This window comes from Xenopus laevis, chromosome 8L (assembly GCF_017654675.1).
Source record: "Xenopus laevis strain J_2021 chromosome 8L, Xenopus_laevis_v10.1, whole genome shotgun sequence".
NCBI lineage: Eukaryota > Metazoa > Chordata > Amphibia > Anura > Pipidae > Xenopus > Xenopus laevis.
In genome coordinates this window covers 86501301-86515196 of record NC_054385.1, presented here as the reverse complement: position 1 = coordinate 86515196, position 13896 = coordinate 86501301, and the positions used below count along the sequence as shown (strand labels likewise).

General features: G+C 42.7%; 1 protein-coding gene across 3 annotated transcripts in view; it reads right to left on the bottom strand.

Annotated features, from left to right (window-relative positions):
• txndc16.L (thioredoxin domain containing 16 L homeolog) overlaps positions 1-13886 on the bottom strand; it is a 53168-nt gene extending 39282 nt beyond the window's left edge. Inside the window, exons 1-4 of one of the 3 annotated variants that reach the window (XR_005963437.1) lie at positions 13599-13886; positions 4710-4859; positions 2125-2201; positions 473-675 (exon numbers count right to left, since the gene is read on the bottom strand). Coding sequence is in view for 2 of the 3 variants with exons in the window: in XM_041573049.1 (XP_041428983.1) it covers positions 473-623 (151 nt within the window). In the remaining variant the exon portion in view is untranslated. The remainder of the gene's footprint in view (positions 1-472; positions 676-2124; positions 2202-4709; positions 4860-13598) is intronic. The other 2 variants (XM_041573049.1, XM_041573050.1) reach the window with 2 other exon arrangements.
• Positions 13887-13896: the final 10 nt, after the last annotated feature.

The window sequence follows — 13896 nt, the reverse complement described above, 5'->3', positions numbered from 1 at the left end:
CTTTTTCATCATCTTCATTATTTATTTATAGTGCCAACAAGTTAAGCACTACTTTACCTTAATTTATAACAATCGGGGACTAAATGGTGAATAACAAACAAGGATTTACAGAGTATAATAGGATTAGAGGGCCCTACATGTGAGAGTTTACAAACAAAAGGTTTTTTTTGTTTTATGCACATTTTTTGGTCTGTCGGTGTGACCCATGTGGAAGTAGAGCACGGAAACAGGAGAAGGTGCTGAAAAATGCATAATTATGCATTATTATATATTATATTTTAGTAAATTCTACCACTACAAAAGAATATCCTATCAGTTATTCCAATACATTCCCTAAACAGAATCACTAGATAATGCTGTTTTTCATAATTCAGGAACAACATTTTAATATTGCATTCTTGCGCAGCCTTTACCATTTCCCTCCTCAAGTACCACATTGAACATTTTAGTATTAGAATACTCGATGGTTTACCTGGATTGGTGAAATAAAGTAGTGATGTTTTCCCAGGCATAAGGGAACTGAAATAGGCATCTGATCTGAGTTCCTCCAAAATCATTTTAGCCTTTGTCATAAACATACAATTTACACACATAAAAGTGACTAAATGGATCAGGCCAGCCATTATTACAATTAGAAAAGTATTAGAAGTAGCAGTTTGGATCAGCTGGAATCATCTGAAAAATACAAATGAACATATAAATAAACACAGGTCACAGACAGCAGTCACATAGCATCAGCTGCCAAGTAGACAGCTCACTGTCATTTATAACATTGGTCAAACAAACAGTCCATTCTCGTATATTAAAAACGTTAAATCAAAAAAACATGCAGACAAACAAACAAGACAATTCCATTACCATTTTGAGCACTGGTGCTGAGGGATCACAATGCAAAGGATGCAGACACACACTAATTTGACCCAAGTCAAGAATCCCAATTAAAGCAAAAGGCAACTGACCACTGATGAGATTTGTGGCAGACTGTGTTATATGAAAGTCTGAATCTCATTTGTTATATTTCAGTAGAAAGAACAATAATAGTGTGACCATAAAGACATTGCTATTAAGGGTTAACAGGGTTATGATTCATTTTTTGGGACCTAACCAGAAAACCAAGGCTTGAAAAGTCTATACAAATTGTCAACAGTATTTTAAAAAAAAGTACTAGCATAAAGACAAAAAGGAGTCACAGGAATTAGAAGTTAGAGACCACAATAAAGCACAGCAGGACTGCAAGGGTATGAAATGGTGAAAATAGTGCCAATAAATTTTAATTTTCATATACTGTAACACACTGCCCAAATAATCCTATTAATATTTCTTCCTATGTGAGTGCTATCCCTTTGTTCCTTGTATGTCTGCGCAATCTGCACATGACAAAAGCCTGTTCTTTGTATGTGCTTGGTGACCTGTAATTTTTCACTAAGCTTGCACTCTGTATTCATATCTATAGCCCACAGTCATTTATTTTGTACACAGTTATAGCCCTGGGCCTTTTTATTTTTTTATTGTGTATGTATCAATATAGCTTGCAGAGCTGATATTTGTATATATATACTTCAATTTGCTATTGGTATATATATATATATATATATATATATATATATATATATATATATATATATATATATATATATATATATATATATATATATATATATATGTCAGATACTTGGATATATATATATATATATCCACCATGGTGTCGGCACTCACAAAAAACGATTTTAGTATGCCTGGGTGCAGAAACAATAATTTTATCCACAACACCTCCTGTTCTAATAAATATTTTTAACTTTATTTAAGACCTGTGAGTGCGGATTCCTTTGGAGTGTATATATATATATATATATATATATATATATATATATATATATATATATATATATATATATATATATATATATATATAGATAGATAGATATCCAAGTACCTGACATACATGCTTGTACATATATTTTCTTTTCTGAGTGTGAGTGTGTGTGTGTGTCTCTATAAACTGAGCTACATTTTGAGGTCTGAGTTTATTAAGTAGAAAAATATATGCTGGGAATAAAAGACTGAGTTAACAAGAGGCAGCTAAATACAGTAAGAGATACTTCCATGGCAGTGACACATTCTTACCATGTTTTCAAGTGATTTCACCAAGGTGACAGAGACTATGTATCTGAAGCAGGAATTTTCTCATCCACTAAAAAAGACTTTAAAAATAATCATGTTTTCAGTTGCAACTCAAAACAGACACAGAACCACTAGAAGCCTAAAATATTTTACATATTTAAAGACATGTATAAAAAGGTGGCATTTGCACATTTGACTGCAGTTACATGGTATAAAGAAAAACATGTTTGACACCAGACATACACTGGACCCATTGCTTGCACAGAGTAATCGTGTGATGAAATGTATATATACATATATGCTTGTCACAAAAAAAAATAGAAAGATGGGTGGCAACTCCAGGTTCCATTAAAAACATTAATTTATAAAAAAAGAATTTCAGGATTGTGGCCTTATGCATTTCAGGCGTACTCGCCCTTAATCATAGGCATAGTGCGAGATATAAATAGTTGTGCATATAAATTAAAAGGGTTAGCACCATCTAGTGAATTATTAAAACATTACATGTGTAAAAATATATTATACAGTTGAAAACGTTTTGTGATGAATCCACATACAAAACTATCAATAGCATTATTTAAGAATTTAACACATTATACAAGCCATTAGCTACTCATCCCATTTAGTATCTAATTAGTCCAACATAGAAAAAAAGCACTGTAAATATATTCTGAATTGCCCAAAATCGCATTGAAAGGTCCATAATTTCAAAAATTCCAAACATATATCTTTAATGTAAATGTTGTACGTCTCAAGGGTAAAGATACAGACTGCTGAATTTTCACCTGTTCAATAACTTTTGACACTTTCAGTACATAAGACAAGTGTCGTCCTATACAGAACATTGCCAGTTCAATTCATATGTCCATGTAGCCTCTTTTTAGCCATCTTTTAGATGATGCGTAGTGCGTCCTACATCCTGTTTTTTTTGATTTGCATTACATTAGGTAGAAGACATTTATAAGTTTAGCAACTAGTATATTGCCATTTAATATTGGCTTATTGCTGTAAACTTGTAGAATTTGTTTTAAATTCTGCATCCATTGTGATGACCTTACAGGCTTTGAATAAACTTGTTCCACATCTATATATGTTCTTAATTGTCAACGATTTCTTATGTTGGTGTACCCTAAGTGATGATACCAACTAGGTTGGGTGGTTAAAAAATGTGCATAGTGTTGAAGCCTTATCTCAGTATTTACAGCTATAGTCCGTGACAAATGAAATATCTTGGTAGTCTTTCTGGGCACCTTGTTTAAAATTATCATTATTATAATGTGTTGTTGACATCATAGAATGGTGTGATATACATTTTTTTTATGTTTCATTTTAGCTCTACTACACATATAACATCTGGTGATACTAAAGATCCAAGTTACAAGCTTTAAAATAAGCTTGTTTATTCTGTGTGTCCTTAAAGGAGAACTAAACCCCAATAATAAATGTGGCTAAAAATGCCATATTTTATATACTGAACTAATTGCACCAGCCTAAAGTTTCAGCTTCTCAATAGCAGCAATGATCTAGAACTTTGAACTTGTCACAGGGGGTCACCATCTTGGAAAGTGTCTGTGACACTCACATTAGGGTGGGCTCTGAGCAGCTGTTGGGAAGCTAAGCTTAGGGGTTGTAGCAAATTATCAAGAGGTTTATCTGTAATATAAGATGATGCTACAGAGCTGATTATTAAATTCTGATGCTAGTTGCACTGGTTTCTGTGCTGCCATGAAGTAATTATCTGTATTAATGACTAACCAGCCTTATATTGTGACATTTATATTCTACATGTACTGTATATTGTGAGTGGGTCCCTAAAGGAGAAGGAAAGGCTAAAATTAAGTAAGTTTTATCAGAAAGATCTATATAAATACACCAGTAAAACCTCTAAGTAATGCTGCTCGGAGTCCTCTGTCAAAAGAAACACCACATTTCTTTCCTTCTATTGTGTACACATGGGCTTCTGTCTCAAACTTCCTGTTTTCAGCTTAAACCTCCAGGGCTAGGGCTTGAGCATGCTCAGTTTGCTCCTCTCTCCCTCCCTTTTCCCCCATCCCTCCTCCCCTCCCTGTTGTAATCTGAGCCCAGAGCTGTGAGTGAACAGGGAGAGACTCAGGCAGGAAGTGATGTCATACTAAGCTAATATGGCAGCTTCTATCCTAAACAAACAGAGACAGCGTCCAGAGCTGTTTACTCAGGTATGGTAAAGCATTCTGCAGAATAAATATAGTGTTATAGCTTGCACTATTGTGGCTAATCTATTGGCAATAAACTGCTACAAACTGCTATAAAAAATAAAATAATAATCTAGCTTTCCTTCTCCTTTAACTTAGTAAGTGACAGCAGCACAGAGCATGTGCAGTGAATCAGCAGAAAAGAAGAAGGGGAGCTACTGGGGCATCTTTACTGCTAAAGGGCTGTGGTTGCCTTGGGCTGGTACAGAAACCTAAAACACAATGTCCAACATTTCTAGCTACTTCTTTAGTTTAGCTTTAGTTCTCCATTAATCAAAGTCTATTCAACAAAGACATGGCCTGTTCATCTAACAACTCAAGAGATGCACAATTTCTTCTGTGTATAAATACACTTACTTGGTCAAAGCTGTTCATTTGGAAAGTGAAAACACTAAGCATGACAGGTGTGAGTCCATTCACTATGCAGGATTCTGGTAAGCAAGTTCATGTAGACACGGCATAGATGCACAGATTCATAGCCTCAAGAGTGAACCCAAATATCAGCATCTGAAACATAAGCACAAAAAGCAGCTTTAAAAAAGGTACAGCCAATCTCAAGAGAGATCTGGACAAATGGCGCTCATATCACCTCTCCTGGTTTGGTAGGATAGCGGCCATTAAAATGACGCTATTACCTAGGATACTATACCTCTTTAGAACATTGCCAATACACTTCCCCGAATCAGTAGCTTTCTCACTTCAAAAAGCTGTATCGAACTTCATTTGGGAGGGCAAGAAGCCCAGAATTAAGGCCGCTATCATGACAAAACCGAAATCATTGGGAGGCTTGGGAGTACCCCATCTCTACAGATATTACCTTGCAAGTCGGTTGGAAGCGATGGTTCATATTCATGCACCAACTGAGGAACCCTGGCAATCCATCGAAAATCACTACTCGGCCCCGTTACAACTCGCCCATTTATTTTGGATCCCTAAGTCAGCTAGGGTCTCCCTCCCACACCTCCTCCCCCCGTCACAGCAAGCATTAGATCTTTGGGACTCTGTAGCATTCAAGATGAGATTAAGCAACACTACCACACAATACAGAACTATTTTTCACAATAAGGACTTCCCCCCAGGTGGCTCTCCCATAGAGTTTCGAATATGGATATCTGCGAATTTGACAACCCTATTAGACTTCGTCACTGGTGGGACTGTTAAATCTTTTCAACAACTTAGGGAAGAATATAGTATTCCCCATGCGCAATTCTATCGCTATTTGCAGATTCGGCACTACGTGATCACTGCTTGTAAGTCCCAAACGTCTTCCACCCTTACATATTTTGAGAAGCTGTGTCGCAGCCACACATACCCAACACACCTTATCTCACTTCTGTATGTGAGCCTCGCGACTGACAACACAGTCACGCGTCAGCCTTATATGCAGAAGTGGGAACAGGATTTAGACCTTGCGATTTCTGAAAAGTCCTGGTCGGAAATCTGGGACACAGCCAAACGCACTTCAATATGTGCAGCCTCTAGTGAGAGAGCTTATAAAATAATATTTCGCTGGTACTATACCCCAACGCGTATTGCTACACTAAGCGGTAACCCGGATCACTCGCAATGCTTTAGGGGCTGTGGGGAGAGGGGCTCCTTCCTGCACACCTGGTGGACCTGTACAGTAGCTCAGGTGTTTTGGAAGATGGTGGCAACCTTGCTCTCCGATGTTCTACATTGCGTTATACAGCCCTCCCCACACACTTTTCTCTTGGGAATGAAGATTAGGGCCATACGCTTGAAACAAACACGTACATTAGCTACTCATATCCTGACAGCAGCAAGATCATTATTGGCGGCAAATTGGAAGAAACCTACACTTCCGAGCCTACAAATTCTGATATCAAAGGTGAATTGGATTAGGGTGATGGAATCCATACGGAACAGACTTCAGGATAGAAGTTATGAGGGGGAACTGGAGTGGTATCCGTGGGCTCAACACCTGGAGACTTTGCAACTTCGAGGTATTGTGCACTGATCTGACTATCCTACCTTTCCATATCTAGTCAGACCTGTCTATCTTTCTACTTTCCTTTTTCTTTTTCTCTGTTTACCTGTCAGGGAGCCGGGAGCCCCCTCTGGGGAGTAGTCCGGATCTAGGAGGAAGCCCCTCAGGAGGGATCAGGATCGTGGTATCCAGGGATTAAGCAGAAAGGGTAATCGGGTTCAGGCTACAGGTCACAAGGCAGGCAGAATATAATCAAAGTCCAAAGTCCAGGCAGGGGGTCAATAGCAGGCAGAGAATCAGCGAAGTCCAGGTCCAGGCAAAGGGTCACAACAAGGAATCAGGCAGATATAAGTAGGGAAAACAGCAAGGGAACCCAGGAAACTCTCAGGGAACAGAATCCTATTTTCGGGCGCCATCTTGGCGTCTCAGGCGTCCTTTTATGTTTGAATTTGGCGCCCTTGCGCCAGCGCGCCTGCGACCGTCGCGCCGCGCTGACGTCACGGCGCCGGCGTCGGAACCCACGTGGGTTGACTGGGCGCCGCCATCTTGAATTCTTTGCCGCCGGGAGCGGACGCGACTCCTCGCGCTCCCGGCGGTCTTGACAGTACCCCCCCCCTCACGGGGGGCCTCAGGACCACCGGGACTTGATTTCTGGGGAAACTTGGAGTGGAAGTCTCTTACCAAACGAGGAGCATGCACATCACGATGTCCCTCCCAAGAGCATTCTTCGGGGCCAAAGCCCTTCCAATGGATGAGGTACTGAAGGGACCCTCTGGAGATTCTGGAATTAAGGATTCTCTCCACCTTGAATTCTTGTTGACCCTCCACAGAGACAGCAGGAGGAGGAGATTGGACACCAGAGAAACGGTTGGAGACGGTGGGCTTCACCAGGGAGACGTGGAACACGTTGGGGATTCTCATCTCTGGTGGGAGTTGAAGTCTGATGGCTACGGGGTTAATTATCTCCAAGATGGGGAACGGACCCAGGAACTTCGGACCCAACTTGGGAGATGGCACCTTCAAGCGAATATTCCTGGAAGAGAGCCAGACATTATCACCCACCTTGTAGGGAGGAGAGGGCCTTCTACGGCGATCCGCGAAAGTCTTGTGGACTAGAGCACACTTCTCCAGATTAGACTTGGTTGCAGCCCAAATAGCAAGCATATGGGCTGTCAGATCATCTGCAGCCGGGACGTCCGACAACACGAAGTCCTGAGGAAAGGCTTGAGGGTGCTGTCCATACACCACCATAAATGGAGACCTTCCTGTGGAGGAATGACATGCATTATTATGAGCAAACTCTGCCCACGGGAGGAGGTCAGACCAATCGTCCTGGCAAAGAGACACGTGGTTCCTCAGGAACTGTTCTAAGGCTTGGTTCACACGTTCAGCTGCCCCATTCGTCTGCGGGTGGTAGGCAGATGAAAATTTAAGTGTTATTCCCAAGTCTTTACATAGAGAACGCCAGAACTTGGCGGTAAACTGGGTGCCTCTGTCGGAGACGATCTCCACCGGGAAACCATGCAGGCGGAAGATGTACTTAATAAAGAGTTGGGATAATTCCACCGCAGAGGGTAACTTCTTCAAAGGGATGAAATGGGCCATTTTGCTGAAGCGGTCAATGACAACCCAGATCACAGTATTCCCACCGGAGGGAGGAAGTTCGACAATAAAGTCCATAGAGAGGTGCGTCCACGGACGAGAGGGAACCGGCAAAGGCTGTAACAACCCGCTGGGGCGGGAATGGCTAGGCTTAGAAGTGGCACAGACATTACAAGCAGCCACAAAGTCCTTTACATCCTTGCGGATATCAGGCCACCAGACTAGGCGCCTCAAGAGTTCAAGGGTCTTGGCCGGACCAGGATGTCCAGCTTGTCTGGAGCAGTGGGTTTGTTGCAGGATGGCCAGGCGAAGTTCTGGAGGGACGAAGGCCATGCCAATCGGAGTATCTTGAGGAGCCGAGGACTGCCCAGCCAGAATCTGGTCGGCAAATTGGGGATACAGAGAGGCAATGATCTTGACTGGTGGAATGATTGGCTCCTGCCTCTCAGGGTCACGATCCACCGGAGTGAAGCTACGAGACAAGGCATCGGCTTTCAGATTCTTGGAACCTGGGCGATAAGTCAAAACAAAGTTAAAACGAGAAAAGAAAAGGGCCCACCTGGCTTGTCTGGGATTTAGCCTCTTGAGGGACTGTATAAACTCCAGATTCTTGTGATCTGTGAAAATCTGGACAGGAATTTCAGAGCCCTCCAGGAGGTGACGCCATTCTTCAAGGGCAAGCTTGACTGCTAAGAGTTCTCGATTTCCGACATCATAGTTCTGCTCTGCGGATGAGAACTTCTTGGAGAAAAACGCACAGGGGTGCAATTTTCCATCAGTGGAGTGTCTCTGAGACAGGATAGCTCCGGCTCCGACTTCAGAAGCATCGACTTCGATGCAGAAGGGTAGTGCAGGATTGGGATGTCGGAGAACAGGAGCGGACGTGAAGGCCTCTTTCAAGGACTGAAAGGCTTCTATGGCGGATTGAGGCCACAGGCTGGGTTTACCCCCTTTCCGGATGAGGGCCAGGATAGGTGCAATGCGGGAAGAGAACCCCCGGATGAACTGTCGATAATAATTAGCAAATCCGATGAACCTCTGGATTGCCTTGGTACTCAGTGGGAGAGGCCACTCCTGGATGGCCGACACCTTCACGGGGTCCATCTCAAATCCCTCTGGAGAGATAATGTATCCTAGGAAGGGGATCTTGGATACCTCGAAGACACACTTCTCCAACTTGGCGAAGAGAGAGTTCTTCCTCAGACGAGAGAGTACCTCCTTCACCTGGGAGCGATGACTTTCAAGGTCCTTGGAAAAGATCAGGATGTCGTCCAAGTATACGACTACGAACCTTCCTAGGAGATCTCGGAACACATCATTAACAAACTCCTGGAAGACGGCAGGGGCATTGCATAGGCCGAAGGGCATAACGAGATATTCATAGTGCCCATCCCGAGTGTTGAATGCCGTCTTCCATTCGTCACCCTCCCGGATGCGAATGAGGTTGTAGGCCCCCCGGAGATCCAACTTGGAGAAAATCTTTGCCCCTTTCAGCTGGTCAAAGAGCTCGGCAATCAGGGGCAGGGGGTACCTGTTCTTCACGGTGATCTTATTCAGACCCCGATAGTCTATACAAGGCCGAAGGCCTCCGTCCTTCTCCACAAAGAAGAACCCAGCCCCTGCAGGAGAGGTAGAAGGGCGGATAAACCCCCGCTGGAGATTTTCTTGGATGTACTCCTTCATAGCGGTAGTCTCTGCAGGAGAGAGAGGGTAGGTGCGCCCTCTGGGGGGCATAGCTCCTGGCAGGAGTTCAACCGGACAATCGTAGGAGCGATGTGGGGGAAGGAACTCTGCCGACTTTTTACAAAACACATCGGAAAATCCCTTGTAAGTGGAGGGAAAAGTCTTTAATTCCGCAGAGGAGACATTCACCTTCTCGAGGGGTTTTGACGGAAGGCAATGTTGCAGGCAAAATAAACTCCAACGAGAGATCTGCCCAGTGGACCAGTCTATGGTGGAGTTATGCAGACGTAACCACGGAAGACCCAATATTACTGGAGTAGAAGGACAGGGGATGATGAAGAATGAAAGTTTTTCTTGATGCAGCGCCCCAACTTGTACAGATAGTTCCGCCGTGAACTTTGTGACGAATTCAAACTCCAGGGGTTTGTCATCTATGGCGGTAATTCGCAGGGGTGAAGATAATGGAAGCAGGGGAATCTTCATGCGTTCGGCAAAAAAGGCATCCATGAAATTGCCATCCGCTCCGGAGTCGAGGAAGGCCCTTTCGAAGATAGACTTACTTGCCAGGTGAATCTGCAAAGGAAGAAGAAGTCTGCGTGAACTTTCTTGATACTTCTCCTGAGGACCTCGAGTGATGCCCCCTACATGAGAAACCTGAGACATACCTCGGGGTACAAAACTCTTGGCTTTGGCAGGACAGGCGTTGGCAAAATGGGAATGCCCACCACAGTATAAACAGAGACCTGCCATACGTCTTCGGAGTCTTTCCTGCTCGGAGAGGCGAGTCTTCCCCACTTGCATAGGTTCCTCCAAGGGGGACGTCGACACATGAGTCACAGGAACAGCGGGTGTTTGCAGAATCGGCCTTTGAAAGCGAGGGGCCAACAAGGGAGAAAATCGTCTGCTGCGCTCTCTCTCCACCTGGTGCTCTCTGAGACGAGTGTCCACTTTAATGGATAGAGCGATCAGCCCTTCCAAGGTGTCAGGAGTCTCTCTGGAGACGAGATCATCTTTGATGCGGATGGATAGGCCTTGGTAGTATACAGCCTTGTAAGCGTCATCACACCAGGAAGTCTCCGCCATCAGTGTTCGGAAGTCTATAGCATAGTCACTGACACTGCGGCTTCCCTGCCGGAGCTGCAAGAGACGGGCAGGGGCGTTCGTAACCCGACCGGGAGCATCAAAGATTAAACGAAAAGCTTGGAGAAAGTCTTTAACATCAAAAGTCAGCGGGGAATTCTTCTCCCAAAGAGACGTTGCCCACTCCAGTGGCTTGCCTTCCAATCGAGACATCACATACCCCACCTTGGAACGCTCACTAGGAAACTGTGTGGGTTGGAACTCAAATTGAATTTGGCATTGCGTGGCAAACCCCCTGCAGGCTTGTGGGTCCCCACTGAAGCGAGGGGGAGGTGGAATGCGAGGCTCACCTGTCGGGTAGCTTGCGTTCGTAGGGGCTGCCGCCATGGGGGGATCTCCAGTAGGTGGAGCAGTGGAAGGCTCAGAAGGCACTTGAGCTAGCAGGACATCGAGTGCTTGCCCAATGCGAACCTGCTGGTTTTCGTAGTCCTCCATGCGGGATGCCAGTCCGCGGAGCGCTCGTCCGACATGAGGTGTGGCTTCCTCAGAAGGATCCAGGGCCCGAAAATAATGTCAGGGAGCCGGGAGCCCCCTCTGGGGAGTAGTCCGGATCTAGGAGGAAGCCCCTCAGGAGGGATCAGGATCGTGGTATCCAGGGATTAAGCAGAAAGGGTAATCGGGTTCAGGCTACAGGTCACAAGGCAGGCAGAATATAATCAAAGTCCAAAGTCCAGGCAGGGGGTCAATAGCAGGCAGAGAATCAGCGAAGTCCAGGTCCAGGCAAAGGGTCACAACAAGGAATCAGGCAGATATAAGTAGGGAAAACAGCAAGGGAACCCAGTAAACTCTCAGGGAACAGAATCCTATTTTCGGGCGCCATCTTGGCGTCTCAGGCGTCCTTTTATGTTTGAATTTGGCGCCCTTGCGCCAGCGCGCCTGCGACCGTCGCGCCGCGCTGACGTCACGGCGCCGGCGTCGGAACCCACGTGGGTTGACTGGGCGCCGCCATCTTAAATTCTTCGCCGCCGGGAGCGGACGCGACTCCTCGCGCTCCCGGCGGTCTTGACATTACCTTTCTACTAAATTCCTTTCATTTCCATGAGGATTCATTTTCTCGTTATTGCAATGCTTATCTTCATGCTATGGTACATATGTGCTGATTGAGCTAATTGAACAGTTATATTCTGTTATGAAACAGCTGATACTATCACTTGCATACTCTTTTGCATCAATGCTGTACCGGTTTTCTTTATTTGGAAATGTAGGTCAATAAAAATTTTAAATTAAAAAAAAAAAAAAAGGTACAGCCTGCACAACTAGTAAGCATGTAGGACATATCAGAGAAACCAAAATCTACGTTAGAAACCATTCGAACTTGGTATTTTATGTTTTTACCATAAATCTTACAGTAATTGACTTTCAATCTCAGCTTTCAGTTGTATCTACAAGAGTAAATAAAATATCTCCCAAATATCACAAAGCTGCCCTTCAGACTTTGATCCCAGCCACTGCTCCAAGCAAACTCTCACGGGGCAACCCCACAGTTTGAGAACCCTTGCCCAAGACCTCAACATCTGACTACAGCACTACAAGAATTTCATTTCATATACTGTTAAGAGGAGGATTGTATAATAAGATAAAGGGGGCAGCAATTTTCCTTCTAAGCTCTCTGTGTGTGTATGTATATATATATATATCTATATATATATCTATATATATATATATATATATATATATATAATATATATATATATATATATAATATATATATATATATATATATATATAATATATATATATATATATATATAAATATATATATATATATATATATATATAAATATATATATATATATATATATATATATATACACACATGCGAAGGCTCGGGCACACACTGCAAGTACGAATACCTCAAATATGCTGACGCACACCAGGATTTTTCTTCAAGTGATTTATTTTATTTTATCCTAGAGAGAGAGAGTATATATATATATATATATATATATATATATATATATATATATATATAAATATATATATATATATATATATAAATATATATATATATATATATATATATAAATATATATATATATATATAAATACACGTCGGATACAATGCTGTGTTACAAATAAACACTTCATTCACAAGAATTAAAGTGTGCTGATCTTTCATCATTCTGTATCAAACATATTGATCGTGCACATCTGTCTCATAAAGAATTGAGTGTGGACAGCAACAGCACTTTTATTTATAGAGAGATATATATATATATATATATACATATATATTTATTTATTTTAAAATTTGTATATAGTCCACAAGGTGTGGAAGCAATGCACTTGATTTGACAAGATCTGAGGATATTGTTTATACACATTAGATTAGGTAAAGCCTTCTGAGTGCTTTGCTCCTTTACAAAGTTTCGCTCTGCACCATAGCCAGTACTATTCCTATTTTTCAAAAAATGGCAACTATGATTGAGACGGGGAAGGAGCTATTGGGATGACAAGAGTTGGGATTTGTGTGCTGGTCCAATTATTCACACAAGACAAGTCATGATGATGATTCCCTTTTGATTTTAGCCTTCATACAGAGAGTTTGTATCTTTTATACACAAATCGGTGTAGAACAAGAATTCATTCTTTTATCCTGAATTCAGGATGATTAAACAGGGTATTTGTGGGAGGACATTAAGGATTTAACATTATGGAAGAGCTACTGGCCAAGTAAAATATTGCTGCAAACATTAGAGAAAATAATGTACATCTATTTAACTGTGCAACTGTATGATGGCCAAGCAGTAATGAACAAGTAACAGAGGGCATGTGTCTATAGGCTACAGAACTGGACCTATTTGGCCACAAACTTTAATATTTCTTTAAATAACAGAGGGTCCCCAGTCACCATAAATGGCTACAGTTCTTACCATCCCAGGGTAAGGTCCATATTCTGCGGCCAGTTTTCCTCTGAAAGCATCCTATTGCCTGTACTTCCTGTTTCCCTTTGCTCTCCCCCCCCCACTGCGTGCGCAGCCCGCCTGTCTCATGCCTGTACCACACACTTCCCCTGTGTTCATCGTCACGAGCCCCTTTGGTTGCTAACTACACTTTAGGAGTGGCCAAGCACAACAACAACATCTACAACCACGACCTCTTTTTATCACTCAGTCTCCCAGAAATGAAGATAAATAAGTAGGCATCACTAGCGACTAGACAAAGAACTGA